This window comes from Macrobrachium rosenbergii, chromosome 5 (genome assembly GCF_040412425.1).
Source record: "Macrobrachium rosenbergii isolate ZJJX-2024 chromosome 5, ASM4041242v1, whole genome shotgun sequence".
Lineage (NCBI taxonomy): Eukaryota > Metazoa > Arthropoda > Malacostraca > Decapoda > Palaemonidae > Macrobrachium > Macrobrachium rosenbergii.
The window spans coordinates 24,494,712-24,513,460 of NC_089745.1; the positions used below are offsets into that span (position 1 = coordinate 24,494,712).

The 18,749-nt window shown below is 35.1% G+C and overlaps 1 protein-coding gene across 6 annotated transcripts in view; it reads left to right on the forward strand.

Moving 5' to 3' along the window:
- The window catches only part of ChAT (Choline acetyltransferase), a 256,104-nt gene that overhangs the window by 188,393 nt on the left and 48,962 nt on the right, over positions 1-18,749 (forward strand). For 4 of the 6 annotated variants that reach the window (XM_067103843.1, XM_067103845.1, XM_067103844.1 and 1 more), the window contains 3 exons: positions 1,156-1,331; positions 1,778-1,792; positions 10,145-10,342. In XM_067103843.1, the coding sequence (XP_066959944.1) occupies positions 1,156-1,331; positions 1,778-1,792; positions 10,145-10,342 (389 nt within the window). The remainder of the gene's footprint in view (positions 1-1,155; positions 1,332-1,777; positions 1,793-10,144; positions 10,343-18,749) is intronic. The other 2 variants (XM_067103847.1, XM_067103848.1) reach the window with 1 other exon arrangement.

Below are 18,749 nucleotides of genomic sequence, written 5' to 3' on the forward strand. Positions count from 1 at the left end.
TAGTAGTAGTAGTAGTAGTAGTAGTAGTAGGATGCGAAGTGATCCACATATGTGAAGCAACGAAGTTAACAGGATATGAGCAAAAAAAAAAAAATTGAAGAAGACTGTCTATAAAAGGAAAAGTAGGAAAGTATGAAAATATTGTTGAGTCATCTTTTCTGTATGGAAGTAAAGTTTGAATGTTTAATGCGTCTGAAAAAATAAAAAAATGTGGAAAATGTAGAGATGAACTGTTTACGCAGCATGTGTAGCTTAAAAGGATTTGAAAGAATTAGAAGCGTGGAGATGCGCAGAGTAGTAAAATATTTACTCCGGTGAAAAAAATATTTCACTGAATTTCGAGATGGTCAGGTCATGTGGAAAGAATGGAGGAGGACAGGTTTGAGAAAATTGTAGAATTCGAAAGCTTTTTGCAGAAAGGAAGAGAATAAAACCTAGATGTGGCTAAAAACAAAAATGACGAGAAGGATAAATTAGAGAAGGGTCATGCCACTTACGAAGCGTGAGAGTGTCTGAAAGACAGGGGTGACTGACGCAGCGTGTTATGGGTTGCCACAATGCCGAAAGCCTTGTTTGTATGTGAAGTGCTTCGGAACTCAACGACGAAAATATGATTTGGTAGTGTTTATTTTCTTGTCGTTTATTGGGAGCCACTCCCTGTTAGGGTAAATAGCCTAATGTTGCAAATTAAAAAAAAAAATCATAAGTTTTTTTTTTTATCAAATATGAATACATTCGGGCATTCTTATTTGGATAAAATTAACCTTGTAAAACCAAACAAAAACTTCTTTCAGTTTTCTTCTGAAGATGGAAAGAGAAACCCACAAGATTCCTGTGTATAACTTGTTTACTTGTAAATATTTACATGTTACTTTTAAACTTGAGTACTTTCATCTCTTGAAAAAGGGTCACAGTTAAGACCTGAAAGTACTCAAGTTTAAAAGTAACATGTAAATATTTACAAGTAAACAAGTTATACATAGGAATCTTGTGGGTTTCTTTCCATTAACCTTGTAGTTTATGAAAAACTGCGGTACAGAATGCTTGAAAGCATAAGGCATTTACTGCTTTCCGGACCACTGATTTCGGTACGCCATGCCAGTGGATTTTCCCATAAATGTGCTACTCTCATTTTCTTTCCTGTTTCCTCAACAGGATACCTCTCTCGATGGGTCTCCTGGTCAGGAACCGCCGCTACGCCCCCTGGGTCACCTTCTAAGGCCTCACCCAACGAGGGTATCTCACTTTCCCCCCAACCACCACGGGCTTTCCAACCAAGATCAAGGGCGTCTTCCAAAGCTTCCAATATGTCTGAAAAGCCACCTGTTACGGTGAGTGAAGGCTCTTTTAGAATGGAGTTCGTCATTTAACAAGAAATTCTAGTAACCACATTAAAGATATCATTTCCCTTTATTTAAATACTAAAGAATTTTCGTTGTTTTATGTACATAAAGTTCAATTCTGTGATGAACCCCACCTCATAAGATGTAGATTTACATAAACGTATATTTGATTTGAAATGAATGACTGCAATAAAATACTTAAATATGCATTAAACTGCCTGTTTGCGATTTCTTGTCCCTATAAGAAATGTAGGCTATAATGTTACCATACTTCTAAAGAATCAAAATTCATTGCGGCTTCACTGATGTAATATTCTAATTTTTCTTTTAGACGTACTACAAACTCATTTGATTTCCCTTTGTATAAAAACCCTTCTCTTCGTCAATTGTTTCATCTCTCTTTTTCCTCATTATTCTTGTTATTTACTTGCAAGGTTCCACAAACATCCGTGAGTATTCTTTAAAACAGTGTAGATAATTTAGTACCTCATATGTATTTCATTTATCAATATCCATTTCTTCCTTGCTACACTGCCCTTTCAACTAGGCACAACAAGCCCTCGTAGACGTTATACCTTTTTGCAACGTCCTAATACCTGCTTTTACATTTTCAAATTTATAATTTTTTTACTACGGGTAAATTGTCATTATTTTCATCCATTCTTACCCTCTGGTATTAAAAAAAAATTAATCATTAAAAGACATGAAATTGCACGTTCTTGAGTACAATATTGTTTTTCTTTTTTACATTGCACGCCTTTTCTCTTTTTTAGAGATAAGTAGCCTACTTCAGAAAGATGGCTGTGATCAAAGTAATACTTTTGTGTGAATAGTAATTAAATGAATAAATTACTATGAGATATAGTTTTCAAATACATTTTTAACTAATCATAATTTAAATTTTATCTCATAAATTCATCCGCATATATATATATATATATATATATATATATATATATATATATATATATATATATATATAAAATTTAACTGGAAATGTTTTACCTGGTCTCACCTCAACTCAAAGTCAGCTCGACTTCTTTGTTTGTACAAGAACATTCAAGATGATTTCAAAATATAGGATATTTTCACCAATTCACTAAATAGATAAAAATACTGCAAGAATGTGAAGCACATGAAATGGACTATATCAAAATTCTGAAAGATAACAAAAGAAAATAATATAGTTTCTCATCGACGTGCTTCTGAGTAAAAATGTGCAAAATAGTGTCGGGAATTTTACAACCACCATCAACTGAAACAAGATTTCTCTCAACATAAGTGAACGAAGTCCTATCTTTGTAATGCAATAATCTAGTCATATTTAAGTAAGAAAACACGTAAAACTACTAATACACCGTATCCTGAAATATATAAAAAATAAATATTCATTGTATACCTCTTAATAAATCGGATTAAGTTTCCTAGTTATAAAATATTTCATACGGTAACCACACATTGTCGACTCTTGCAGTCGGCGTGCATAAGTTACCGGATGATTAGCATCTGCCATTCTTCCTTTACAACCGAAAGTGGCGATCTATTCTTTACGGGGAATCTTTTCACTCTGCTCACCCAAGACCCCATTATACTTCCATATTTTTTCATTATTCTGGAGCAATATTTCTATTTTCTCCCTATCTCTTCTGGTTTTTTTAACTTACTTTATTCTTCCATAATAACCTTATGCGCTAAACTAACACAATTGATATACATGTCTTTGCTGTGTGGAAAGATTATGAACGTTGATGTTCAAGTAAATCTTTAAAGAAACTAAACTTGGCCTGAACAGCTAACAATCTCACAATCATAGTAAGCAGAGAAATTAGAGGAACTTGGATAAAAAAAAATTAAAAAAGAAAAAGAAAAAACACCAAGAAGTCCCTTTACACGAAGCCGTCATCATTAATCACAATAAAGATGCAATAAAAACTATCCAAGATGTTATTCCCATTACAGGAATCATGAATTAGTGTTTGGTGGTGGTAATAACAGACAACCCTCAACTTTTAACTTTTTTTCCAAAGATAATTTCTGATGGAAATGGCCTTGCTTTACATGTAGACACACTCTTCTCCGTAATGAAACATGCTGGGATTCTCAAAAGGTGAAATAAAAGGCGTACGCTTCTACGTGAAGTTTACAACATCAGCAGGTTATCTGGCAGACTGAAGGCGAATACATGTAACGGAGGAAGAGGAGTTGGCGATGACAGCTGCATATCTCAAGTACATGGTCAAAAGTAATTTTGGAAAAGAGGTGCCCACTAAGCAGTGATAAGTAAAAGAATAAAAAATACATATTTACATCCGGTAGAGACGTAAACTCTAACAGTGAAATAACAAGATTGCTATTTTGTAACTGGATATGAAAAATCATAACTCCCATTTATTATTTTACTTCAGCAACTACTGTACCCGGAACTCATATGGTAATGTAGCTAGGCATTGGCCAGATACTTGTTACAAACCCGGGAGGAAAGTTGAGGGTAATCAACAGAAGCTTGTTATGTTTCCCCTAACAATCCATCGAACCATTAAACGATGCCTGTTGCTCTACAGTGACAAATGCTTAGGAAGCGACTGATCCACAGCGGCCCCCATCCGGCACCCGAGGCCCTCTTTTCAAATATATTCCCAATTAGTACGTCGGGTAACCGACTGATGTGAAAGCCCCTCTATGACCATGGAATAACAAAGAGTTACGTCGAGTTCTCCTAAAGCCAGTGGATGATCTCTCTCTCTCTCTCTCTCTCTCTCTCTCTCTCTCTCTCTCTCTTTTCTTTTCCCAGAACCATGAGCAATGGTGTTATGACGTAATAAGTTTAAAAATCATATCAACATCTCTATCAGCATATACACATTTACGTATAAATATTAGTCTTCATACTTCGTTTTGTAGTTCATGAAGGATGCACGTAAATACACAATTATGAATGCAGGCATATTTAAAAATACCTACAAATTATAAAACAATCTCTCTCTCTTTGTATATATATATATATAACAGCGACGTACTCATGCCTCGCAACTGGCTACACAATGTAGCTTTGCAAAGCAACAGCATCAACGCGCTCCCATACAAGCTACCGATGAAAAATGGATGTGCTTAAGTGATGTGGCGTAGCGACGTGTACCCTATGTTCAAATAAGATTTTCGCCCCTATAGAATGTATTGCTCCCTGCTCTCCGACAGGGTCTCAGCTGACACGCCAGGAGGATAATTGGAGAAGGTTTGTGTAAGGAACCCTACGCAGAAGGTGACACCAACAATGGGGACAACAGGCTGATTTTGGATTTCACAAGAATTGAAAACAAGAAAGTTGAGAGAGGAAAATGCTATACCTTTTCTCCAAGATTCGTGATTTTTTTTTTTTTACATCAAAAGGGATCATACGAGATTTTATAACTTTTTCAATTGTTATGAGTCAACATAATTATATTCACCAAATACACAATAATATAAAATCATGTCCTTACTTACTCACAAAAATACACATACATATACATATATATATATATATATATATATATATATATATATATATATATATATATATATATATATATATATATATATATATATATATATATATATAAATTCAGTATTAATTAGTTGCCCTCATTATAGTGCGAGTCCCAAGTAAAAACAAAGACAGCAATTACTGTTACATACATACATTAACTGCTGAATCAGGACTGAAACCGACGCACAAAAATTGCCAAAACATTAACTGCTTCATACACCAACACAGAATGCTAATCAGCAGTGTGTCAAACTCAACCTACGCATACTGTATCACACCTCATTCTTACACTCTCTCGTTTGCCAGATATTAAGGCCTTTGCTTTCCAATATCTCATCTATCCAACCCTTTCCAAGTCTCCTTCTCCTTTTCCTCCTCTCTCCTAGCACTTCCAATTATACAGTTTATCATCAATCTATCCTTTTCCATTATTTGCACATGACCACCATCTCGAAACACTCAATCCATCCTTTCACCTACACTAACATTTTTACCACTTCTACTTATCTCCATCATTCATTTCTTCTTATGCCATTTATATAAAACAAAAGTGTATCTCAACAGTCTACCTTTTCTTTCATGCACTTTCAACAGCCACACTTACTTATATAAAGAAGGGCTGGTTTACCGGTTTGTTTATGTATTCTAATCTTAATTTCAATAGACACCCAAAGTCTCTTCCTAATCTTTTGAATACCTCTTGCTATGCCGCTTTTCTTGCTTAACCTATTCCCTGACTCACCCCTTCTCATTATACTATCATCCATTATATTTCCCCTAGATACCTAAACAAATCAACCACCCCCATTCTTCCACCATCCATTTAAACATTCAGTACTCACCTTCCAGATTTTCGTTCATCTTCATAACCTTATTCTTGTATACATTTCCTCTAAACTTTCTCCAGCCATGAAGACACAACACAACATTGTCTCATATCTACTTTTACTGAGTCACTGTCCAGAGTACATCATAAAACTTTTAAACTGCTCGTGACAGTTTATCTTCTGTACCATATATCCAAAATACTCTCGAACTTAAATCTCTACTGACTGGATTAATAGCTTGTTCTGGATCCATGTAGGCTATGTATGGGTTTTTCCCTTTACTTTCGACTTTTCACATACCTTTTCAAACCAAGCACTTCATCCACACACCCTCTCCTTCTCTAAATACAGTGTTCTCCCCTATCAATCCTTCTATCACTTTTTTGTTTCTCAATATATTATGTCCGACAATACACCTTCCCTGCAATACTAAGTACTGTTGCCCCCCTATTTCTTACTTACATTTACCGTTATCACCTTTACCTTTATACAATGGAAAAATTATCACTTCATACATTTCTTTGGGATACCAAAAGAATGGAAAGAAAGCTTTATTGTGCCTATCGATAAAGAGAAGGGTGACGTCCACTATTGTACAAATTACATAGGAACAAAGTTAATGTCTCACACCATGAAAATCTGGGAAAGAATAATGGATCAAAGGATTAGGGAAGAAACACCTTTAGGTGAAGAACAGTTTGGTTTCATGCCAGAAAGAGGAACGACAGATACAGGGTTTGCCCTTCGACAGATGATGGAAAAATAACGGGAAAAGCAGAAAGGACAGCACATAGTATTTCATAAACCTGGAAAAGGCATATGATAAGAGTCCCACGCCAAGAGGTTTGGAGGTGTATGCGAGCAAAGGGAACACCAGAGAAGTATGTGAAGTTGGTCCAAGATATGTATGAAGGAGCAAAAACCCAAGTTAGAAACAGTGTTGGGTTAAATGAATGGATACCAGTAAGAGTTGGTTTACATCTGGGATCTGCTTCAAGTCCATATCATTTTGAACTGATTATGGATGTGTTATCTCAAGGAATATGAGATGAATCCCTCTGGTCCATGCTGTTTGCTGATGACATCGTGATATACATCACCAACAGAGGGTTAGTGGAGTCAAAACTACAGCAATGGAGGAAGGTACTGGAAGACTGAGGATTAAAGAATCAGTAGAAAGACGACTGAATACTTAAAGTTAAATGGAGATCAAGACTACGAGATTAGTACGGAAGGGACAAGGTTGAACCAAGTATAAAAATTTAAGTATCTTGGTTCAACAGAAGCTGGGGATGGAAATTTAGATGCAAAAATAACGTACAGCACAGGCTAGATGGAAAAATTGGAGAAAGTTGTCAGATGTCTTGTGTGACTGCCGAATAAACATACAGGTTAAAGGAAGAGTGTACAAGACAGTATATAGACTAGCTTTGATATATGGAGCTGAAACATGGCCGGTAAAGAGAGCGCAAGAGAAAAAATAGGACGCGGTAGGGATGAAAATGCTTAGATGGATGTTTGGAATGACAAAAATGGACAGGATCAAGAGTGAAAGAATATATGGAACTACTACAATCGTAGAACTACCAAAGAAGGCCCAGGAAAGAAGACTGCATTGGTATGGCAATGTGTTGAGAGGGGATGAGACATACGTAGGGAGAAGAGTGATGCAGACAGAGGTACCTGATGGGACAGCAAGAGGAACACCGAAGCAAAGGTGGATGGATGTTGTTAAAGAAGATCTAAGAGATAAATAATTATTGGGGGTCAATGTGTTTGACCGAGCCAGGTGGCGGAAAGCTGTCAGAAACATCGACCCCACATAAAAGTGGGAAAAGATGCAAAGAAAGAAGACAGCATTTCTTCGAGACCTTTCCCTTATTCAGATATACCATACAAACCCTGGACAGCTATCTGTGTCACTTTTTTAATAAAAAATCTACCATAAACCTTTCTAGGTATACTAGGTATTGTTATGTCATAATTCTTACAATTCCCTCTGTCATCTTTATCTTTAAACAATGGAACAATCATTACTCTCACCCATCCTCATGGAGCCTTTCCTTCACCCAGACATACCATACGAAATAAGGTCAGCCATTTAGTCATGATGCAACCAAAATACTATAGCAAGTAACTCGTAATCCCATCAACTTCGAGTGTCTTTTCATTATTCAATCTCTTTATTGCCCTCCTCAAATCCTGAACCATAACTTCCCCAAGCCAAACCTTAGTGAAATTTCTCTACTCTTGTGTTATTTAGCTCTACCACTCTTCTATTTTCAGCATTTGAAAATCTTCCAAACACTCAACATATCTACGCAGGGCTTCATTCCCTTTTGCATCTTTTATTCTTAGAACCATTTTTTCAATAACATCTTATTCTAAAGTACTTGTCTACAGTCCCCCATTTATTTTTGCCATTTCTTTTCTTTTTTCCCCTCTCTATTTCTACTAGACTACATTATCCACCCTCTCTTGTTTTACAAATGAACCCAAATAAACTTGTTTTTTCCTTCACCAAACTCTTCATTTCCTCATCCTACCATTTACTGATTTTATTCCTAAAAACACTCCACGCTCCCCTTATGACACACTTGGGATTTAATGTTATACACACAAGCACGCACATACATACATACATACATACATATATATATATATATATATATATATATATATATATATATATATATATATATATACACACACATACACATATATGAAATCGTAATCACCAAAATGCCTTCTTAACTTCTCGAATTCTTCACACTTTGGATATGCTTGTCATTACAAAGCCTAACATCCAATGATGAACCAAGTGGAAAAAATTCTGAAGCCCAGGCAAGACTAGAATCCACATCCAGAATATCAGATGATATGGATCTTTACGAAAGACAGTGCAGTGTGGTTACTGAAATTACACATGTAGCTGGTAAAAGGTGACCATTAGAGTCTGTGTGTATATACCTACGTACATACATACATACATACACACACACACACACACACACACACACATATATATATATATATATATATATATATATATATATATATATATATATATATATAATTATTCTCATATATATAAGAATTGTTATCCCATACATTGTGACATTTTTTATATTCACAAACATTAAACTACAAATGTTTTTAATATCCAGTCCACTCTACCTCGGCAATATCACTGGAGGGGGCTTAAAATTGAGATATCATTTCATACCTGGGAGATTCGAACGCTCGACAGTACGTACCGACGACTTCAATGACGGTCATATATATATATATATATATATATATATATATATATATATATATATATATATATATATATATATATGTGTGTGTGTGTGTGTGTGTGTGTATACAGTATATATACACAAATATGTATATACACATATATTTGTATATGTATATATATACATATATATAATCTCCTGCGAATTAGTCTGCAATTGTACACATACATTACATCTCTGCGTGCTGCTATATATGTCTCTATATCCGTAAATCTAACCAATCATTCGCGAGATGCCGTTACTAAAACTAAATCCATCTCTAAACACGGTGAAATTACGAACTCATGACAATTTCGGGAACTGATTTTGCAAATGTTATTGTTTATCACAATCTTTACTAACATAATGACTTGAAATATTCACAATCTCACACATTTGTATCCAAAACTTGACAAACATGTTTTCAGGACAGACTATTAATTCTATCTGTACCTCCTTCAGTAGGTTTTCATTTGTTGTTCCTTAAGATGCATGATGACATTTTGTTGGAAGAAAGTCAGCAGGTGTTTAATGTCCGTGTTGATGTTCGTGTTTTATTTCTTTCCTCAAAGATAAGTGACGTGAAAGACGGCGGTTCTAAGATGAATTTCATTAATAATGATTTGAAAGGGACTGCCTGAATCCTGAACAGTTATGTGATCACGAACAGTTATGTGATCATAAACAGTTATGATATTTGACTTGATATCTTAGTGCACAAAATTGCTATTTTATCTTAAATCTAATTATGCACCGATATATTTTATTTACATTCATTATATACATGATCACGGTTTATTCCATAACTTCATCTGCTGTAGTATATGCACAGACGTAAAGTATATACGTAGAAAAATCCACTGTTTGGATGCTTTATGATTTTGATTATATCACTTTAATAAGTAACTTTACATTTAGATTATTCTATTTGTTATAACTCAAGGCAGATATTAAAATAATTGATAGTCTCTCACCCTACCCTGAGTTGTTTCTGTGGAATCTACGGTAAAAGTTTTATTTCTTAAATTTACGATACAAATTATGTTTGATACGAAAAAAATTTCGAATGGCAAACGATTTAGACTTCGCAGATACAGATCATTTAGTTCAGACGATGTCTAAGATCGTTTATTATTTGTTTACAAATTCAATTCTTTTCATTCACAGTATCCTCTCGTGCCCAAACTACCGGTTCCACCCCTTGGCCACACCCTTTCCTGGTACCTTACCCACATGAAACCAGTTCTAAGCCAAGAAGAATATCAGGAAACGACGAAGATCGTCGAAGAGTTTGGCAAGCCAGGAGGATTTGGGGAGAAAATTCAAGAAGAACTGATCAAAAGGCACGACTCGATGGATAACTGGGTAAGTTAACAGGACTACCTGAAATTCTTGCAATATTACCTAATATATGAACCCTAATATATATTATATAAAAAGGCGAGAGGATACATAAATATTTGTTTCTTAAAATTTATACCTTCGCCTGACCTTTTACAATCAGTAGAATAGATAATGTTTGTTTCTTAAAATTTATATCTTCGCCTGACCTTTCAGAAATTCCGGTGCCAAATTTAAGAAAAAACAATTTTTCTTAAAGACAGGTAGACCTTAAATATCGCACTAAACGCCGGTGTCGAAAAGTATGAATAGTCCCTAACTATGCAAATGTTTTTGTGAGAGTAAACTTTTTACCGAACAGATCGGTTCATCCTAAGAAACCCTTTTCGGTAATTCAGTCTAACAATGTATCCGTTTTACTTTACCAGACTGTTCTTTATGGAATATTAATATGGTTTATGGAATAAAAACATGTTACCAAAGCAACCTACACTTACATGGACCTTCCTCACCTAACAAGTTTTCCTTGTTTGCGTCAACTTTGAAGGGGAACTGCGTTCTGGTATTCGAAGGTTATCCTAGATGGATTTTTATATCACGTTGCAAATTTGCTTACCTGCTGTTATTTTTTACCCTTTTCTTATGTTATAGCTGCCGTTACAAATATTTCTTGATTTTACTGATATCTAAAAGCCTTCTACGGGATCGTCCAATCTGACAATCAGCAAACAGAGAGGCTTTAGGAATAAAATTTCAGTTCTTACCACACAAGCAGATGGTACTAATCCAGAACAATCAAAGATTTCATTTTTCTTCCTCTAAAAATAAAATCAACAAAATCCCCATGCCATTCTCTAAGTAAAATTACAATCTACTGTAGTCTCTTGTCAACGGGTTTGGCTAAGACACCTGTATATATTTAGTTTAGGCTGGTTTTCTTCTTGGTTTAATAAATTATTATATGCAATGGAAACGGGTGTTTAAATGCCTAAATCCCAATTAAATCTAAAATATGCGTGACTGACAATTGTATTGAGTTTGTTTAACGAAGACTTTTTTCATGTATCAGCTTGACTAATCATGGGTGACGCTGAAAATGCTGACCAGAATAGCATTTTTGAAAGAGAGAGCAATAACTATCTTACAGTACTCACCAAACTTTCCCTGGGCTCTTTAAATATTCTACAATAATACTCATTCGCTGCTTTTAGAATGTGCGCTTCTCCAGGAATGTTTGCAAAGTATTTTCTCAATCAGGAGAGGCTATCCTTTTCCTGCTCATGTAAAAATGGATTCACTAAATGGGCCACAGGTTGTTCAAGCAATTTCATACAGAAACAGTGAAGTCAGACTAAATGATATGAAAATTTCTCTTAAATTTAAAAGCGGCTTATTTTTTATTTCCGAATTCTTAAATCATCATGCATCCGGCAGGTTTGTCGTCACAGGAAATTTCCGATATTTTCCCGGGTCAAACCAAACCTAGGTAAAAATTTAATATCTTGGCTGACATTTTCCTTAAGAATACTGTCTGATAAATACAGTAACTATCAGAACCTAGGTTTAATGAAAGTGGTCCTTCCATCTTAAAATAAAGCAGTCTTCGTTAAATAAAAGCAAAGTAGTATTTATACTAAAGTAAAAAAGTTCAAGTAGCAAATGAAGAAGTTATACTGTGCCAAAACATTTTGAACATAGTATGACTGGCTCAATAAACTGAGCCAAATAAATTATATCTGGTGCAAAAACCGGGTCGAAATTACAGAAATTAAATCAACGACTCAATCAACTGAAAAATTTTACATGGAACTTTTTAGGCAAAATTTACGATTGATCATTAGAGTAAATATGAATTAGTAAAATTATTTCATGTCATTTACTGTAGAAAGAGTCAAAGGCAACATAATTTGGGCTTTTGATGCACTTCAAAATGTACAAAAAATTATTTTTCTAATGGCAGGGCAATTGAATACAGTATCGTACCGAACATTACTATTTTTCAATGATAAGGATAGTTGTCGATAGCTTTAAATGAACAGCATAAAATGCATTACATGTAAAATATAATGGATTATTAAATGTCCGTAATACAAAAAAGTAGATGAAATAAAAAGTTTAAAATGGAAAGTGACCAAATGCATAAAGATACGGAGAGAATATGCCATTTCGTTAACCTTATAAAAACACAAATAAAAGATTTAAATCCTTCTTGATTTTTGTAAACTATGTGTAAGCTTTTATTCATAAGAAATCACATGTATTTTCACTTCTTCTTTCTTGACAGCTATGTAGTTGCTGCAATTCGATAACAATTTCACATGTCCAATAAAATTCACGAACTTATTTTGGAATATCACAAAAATTTAAAAATCTGTCTAAAGAAAAAGACAGAAAATATTCCTTGCGTCAGACACAGTGATTATCCAGCTACAAGTACAATTAAAATCAAGACTTCCCAGCAATACCGTCTCATACTAAATGAGAGAACAAAGTATACTACCAAAACCCAAGTTCTGTCTACAGCCAGTAATATAACTTTGCAAAGCAATTTATAGTATATTGTTAGTAACAAAGTGTACAATATTTTCTATATAACAAAACATTTCTAATATGATTTATACTGCAATAACACGAGAATACTTTGGTGACCAAAAGCAGTCCTACTGACTATAGCAAAAAACTGAATATCTTCATTTCTCTGTTAATACAACAGACAGAGAGCTTTCATGCAAAAGCACTATAAACTTTTCTATCCGAAGACATTTTCCGAATAAATGTAAGAATAACAATATCCAATGCTTACGCTCTGAAGATTAACTAAGCTTTCCCGGTTTGTTGTTTCAGCATCTGAATCTAAAATCCTCGTTTAATGTCGGCTAAGGATGTCAGCGCCTTATGTCACCTAGACAAGTAAATGCCCTTAGTCTGCAACTTCTTTCAAGTCAAAGTTGCCCGTTTAGTTTAGCTTTTCCAGTGGCTATAGCCTAGTTGATTAGTGTTTTATTATATATATACATACTCGTGTACACACACACACACACACACACATATATATATATATATATATATATATATATATATATATATATATATATATATATATATATATATATATATATATATATATATATATATCCAAACATCAAAAAAACCGACCTCATATCTGATGATTATCTTGCTTCCTCCTTCCAACTCTCCGTTCCCTTGTTCCTGTACCCACCCCACTGCAGACTAAAAGAAAATTCAATCATCTCTTGCTTCTACTAACTCGTGTCGTTCGGGATAATCCTTATCAACCAGATCTACAACTTTTACTTGATATCGTTTCCAGTCTATAACAAAGATCCTCTGCTGGATGCGAGGTCATTTTACCTGGACTGCTGCTGAACCGCAAAGGAGGGATTTCTTGCCTTGATCCCACGAACGAAGACTAGAAAATATGAGATAAAGCTACAACCAATAAAATACAGTAGAAGCATAATGGTCCTTCGAAAATATAAGCAGAGATTATTTGCCAGTCAAATATTATCTACAAGGGTATCCCTGAAAGCCCAAAGTATAATCGTGACTTACAGATATTAGATCCGCGCATTTGACGAGAGCTCACAGTGAAACTGAATTTAAACTAAATCGGCAATTTCTTGCTGAAGAGGTGAGTTACTGGAACAAAAGAAAGTTTTCTGAAATCACACTCCTGAGAACAGGGATTTCCTTACCCTGACAATAATCCATAATGGTAAAACTTTAGGAATACTCCTACTGTCATTTCATATACCAATGAACATACTGCTGTTGATTCAAGTACTGGACAGTAGGTGTAAAAATAATTTGACTTTTTCTCTTACTTTACATAACAAATAACTACTTTCGAACTGCTCTAGGGAAAGGGAGCAACGTTTTAAAAGTAGACTCACATCCACCAAATAAATTACATGAATTGTTTAATAAAGGCAAAATTCGTTATTAGAAACAGATGTCCCAAAGTGCGCAACGGCAAAATTATATAAGTGATGGTCATCCAGCCCTTTTGCTTCAAAAATATTACAAAAGTTCTGAGCCCCTGAACGCGTAAAAAATACATTTTTTCCGATATCATACGCTTTCTTTGTTGTCTGACCTTGTATCTTGTAAAGATTTCAGCAGATAAACCATCAAATGGCTGCCAAGCCAGCCCTCTTGGACTTCCCCCAAATGATACAAAGGCAGTTATTTTTTGAAAAGAGGCACTACAAGGCCATTTTGTGGCGATTAATGGTAAGTCTCTTTACAAAAGAATCTAATTTCTACATTTGAGCATCAGAAGACGAAGATGAGGATCTAGTTTTCTGAACAATTCTTCTTTTAGGCAATATATAACCCTTTACGTGGAAAGGAAATAACTCGATTCTGGTTTCTTATTAGATTTTTGAACAACAAAGCAATGTTCCGTTCGTCCTGCTCCTTATGAAATCTGCTAAAGAAAGAGCTGAATTTAAGCAATGAAAAATACCAACTAACACTAAGGTTCACGCAGTAAATAAACAAAGAAAGATTAGTCTGAAAAAGCACTACAGGACCAAAAAGTATAACACCAGCCATATCCAGCGGATTCAAGTATAACTGTAAAACGACACTCAGCGTCTTCCATAACCATAAAGAAGTCTGAAATAACTAAGAAGAAAAAGGTGAAGGAGCAACTTATCGATCCTACTTCCTCACCTGTTCCCTCCTTCTACACCTACAATTTCTTCTCGCCGCTTGCCCCTCCCTTTCCCCTTCTCACGGCGCACACACCTCACAGAGCAGGCCCTCCAGCACGAATATAATGAAACTGGCCCTTAACCCACGTACTGTCTATGGATTTATTGAGCCACATCAACCAGCGTCAACTGTGCCTCCGTCCATCACTTGAAAAAGAGGTTATTTTTTCAGTTTTCATTCCTCACCTTATTGACGTTTGGTTGATTGAAGAAGTGAAAAGGAATTTTTTTTTTTACTTTCAGTTTGCGAGTGCAGAAATGGCGCAACTGTTATAATATATATATATATATATATATATATATATATATATATATATATATATATATATATATATATATATATATGTGTGTATGTATGTATGTATGTATGTATGTATGTATGTATGTATGTATGTATGTATATATATATATATATATATATATATATATATATATATATATATATATATATATATATATATATATATAATTATATATATATTATATTACGAGGCAGTCAAGACTTTTGTCCTCCCTTATTCTTATGTTACCAAAACACACCTGATTTTTACTTGCTGTTAAATTGCATTTTTTTTCGGCCTACAATTCTAAATCTGTTTTTAATACTTTTCATATAAGGAACTCCTTTAACAATCTCGCAACCTGAATCGTTCATTATCATCAAACGAAAATATTTAATAACCCAAATGCATATTAGTAAATGCACAAAAACCTGCAAGCATTCAGAGTTCTGTTATTATATATTAAATGTAGTATGTAAATCATAATTCTCACGATATGTATGAATATGTTTAGAACGAGTCTTTCATTTCGATATATAGAAAACAAATCATTGTCTTCAGACTGCAAGCATAAACTGAGTCTAATGAACTATCTTCAATTATAGGATAAAATAATGGAAGCTTTTAAAACAACCTGCTTTAAGACGCTTTCACAAGCAGAATATAAAAAAGATACACAAAACCAAGTTTACTGAAGTAAATCTAGGCAATAAGAATCATTTAATTTCCTAGAGCATACCTAAATACCAGACGACGTCACACATAATTAAAAATAAAGGATAATGTCTCTGCTCAAAAATTCCATTAAGGTTAATGGCAAGCTAACAGAATAAACTAGTTAAATAAACGCCCACTCTGGTAAACTTTGAATGGAGGGTGGAACTTGAGAGTATATTAAAGTGAGAGTAAGTTTCGTAAAAAGGCCGCGTGAACGTGCCTCTTGATACACCGAGTGATAATAGTAACTTTCCCTGTTAAGCAACGTTCAGGCCAGTCGTTTCCTAGAAAATCACATCCAGACGAAAAATTTGTCCACCGCACCAACTACTTGTTTATTTGTGCTAAGCACAACATCAGGCTTTTAATAAGACAGAGTATGGAGTAAAATATAGAGCGCTTAATACCCAAGTATTTAGTCATACAGTCTGGTGAACGATAAGCATTAATGACAAACCGCAAAGAAATACTCTTGGTCTTTTGTTTTCATCTAGTATTCATGAAATGACTTATCGCTTCCTTCAGTTAGGATCCACAGATTTTCATCTCCCCTTCCTTTTCCTTGTTTTCTTTACGCCTGGCTTGGTAAGAGAATGGGTTACCTATCCAAAGAACTGCTCATGTAGACAAACATACAACGCTTTATCTGAAGGTACCTTACATGCGCAAATGCTTCGGAAACGTAGTACCAGACCAAATATCAAGCAATCTACGCTAATTTCCTTTCCTGAACAAGCTGCATTCAAGTACCAGTCTTATTCTGCACATAGCTAGACGTTATGTTACTTAATTTCACACCACGTATTCGGAGGAGTGTATTCTGAGAATCACCACAAGTTTAGTGGTAAGATTACATCCAAAGCACCATAAATATAAGCAATGGTGAAGAGTTTGCCTTCCCAAACATATTGTCTTCACGTCTCATTTTTTATTAAAACCGATAACCAATTATTTCTGGTGTAATAACTAATTTTCCATATGGAAAAACAGCAAATGATATTTTGTATCATATGTAGAAGAAAATATATACCTGGGAATTATATTTATTGAAAATTATGACGGTAGTATATTGAGTGTTGCTGAACATCTTTTCTTGAACGCCTGGGATATGAAATTTGTTTGTTAATTTAATGTGATTCCATATGCAAACCAGGCTGTGACGACCACTATTTTACATTACTCAGAAACTGCAAAACTTTATATGACTTTAAGACTGTCAGTCTGCTGGAATGTAGGTGAGATAAATGTAGGCGAGACAAAACAAATGGTGGAGAAAACTACCCATTGGCAAAATATCAAGTAACCTGGTCATATGAACCTATGCATATCATTAGCTCCCCTCAGCTAAACCACACAGGCCATATAGGTAGAAGGCATCGTCATTAGTGAACACAGTGGCAAGCACCCACTTGGAGGGCTCAGTACCGTAAGTCCCTGCGAGCCTGTTTATTTACCACTGCTACATGCTTAGGTTCCAGGGTCTTCCAGCACGCCAATTAATCGCCTTGGAGCTTGGGGGCCCAGGAGACAAGTGACTATCAGAGGAAACTCGAGTCTGAACCACGAGTCAACAGACTGCCCAGAAGAGAGAAGGCGTAGACACACTGGATGGTGATAGATGACATTTAAGAAATTTCACTTCAACAAGAAGCATGAAGAAACGACCGTAAGAGTCATCCTACTGTTTCGTATCCTCGGTATTTCCTTTGTGGACGATGAGATGTTGAAAACAACGATAATCTCAAGTAAAGAAATTGGACATGGCATCATCGATAGTGACCAAGGCAAGAAAAAGCTTACATGGAAGGCCTGTGAAGGTCAGGCCCTGCAAACCTTTTCATTCACCCACATCAAGGCTCACCTGGAAAATAAAAGGAAAGAAAAACTACCACATGGCCAATTCCTGCTTTTTCCAGCAAGGTAATCAGTAACCTGGGAGCCCAGATGGGGGCTTCAGAGAAACAAGGGATTAAACCAAATATCAGTGTCATCCTACTGTTCCATATCCTGCAGAATCTACCAGATGGATGACAAGGATGACAGAAGCCATGATATTGTTCGCAGTAAAGTGGGGCAAATTTTATCCCAAAGGTTAGCAATCACCTATTACCTGAGCAGGAAAACCTACTGTACGAGAGTGAAAAATTTAATAGAAACACATGCTTGGTTCCTTTTTTATGTACATATTCTACAATGCTCGATGATTTAAAAGACATAATATTAATCAACTCTCAGTCAAGCTACATTATGCCTAAAGTTAGATGTCTCATTTAAACCCATTTTTAGTTTCCTGTAAAAGAAAATTATTGTGCCGACTTTGTCTGTCCGTCCTCACTTTATTCTGCCCGCACTTTTTTCTGTCCGCACTTTTTCTGTCCGCCCTCAGATCTTAAAAACTATTGAGGCTAGAGGACTGCAAATTGGTAAGTTGATCATCCACCCTCCAATCATCAAATATACCAAATTGCAGCCCTGTAGCCTCAGTAATTTTTATTTTATTTAAGGTTAAAGTAAGCCATAATTGTGCTTCTGGCAACGATATAGGATAGGCCACCACAGGGCCATGGTTAAAGTTTCATGGGCCGCGGCTCATACAGCATTATACTGAGACCATCGAAATATAGATCTAAATTCGGTGGCCTTGATTATACGCTGTAGCGGCTGTACAGAAAACTAGATTGCGAGAAGAAACCT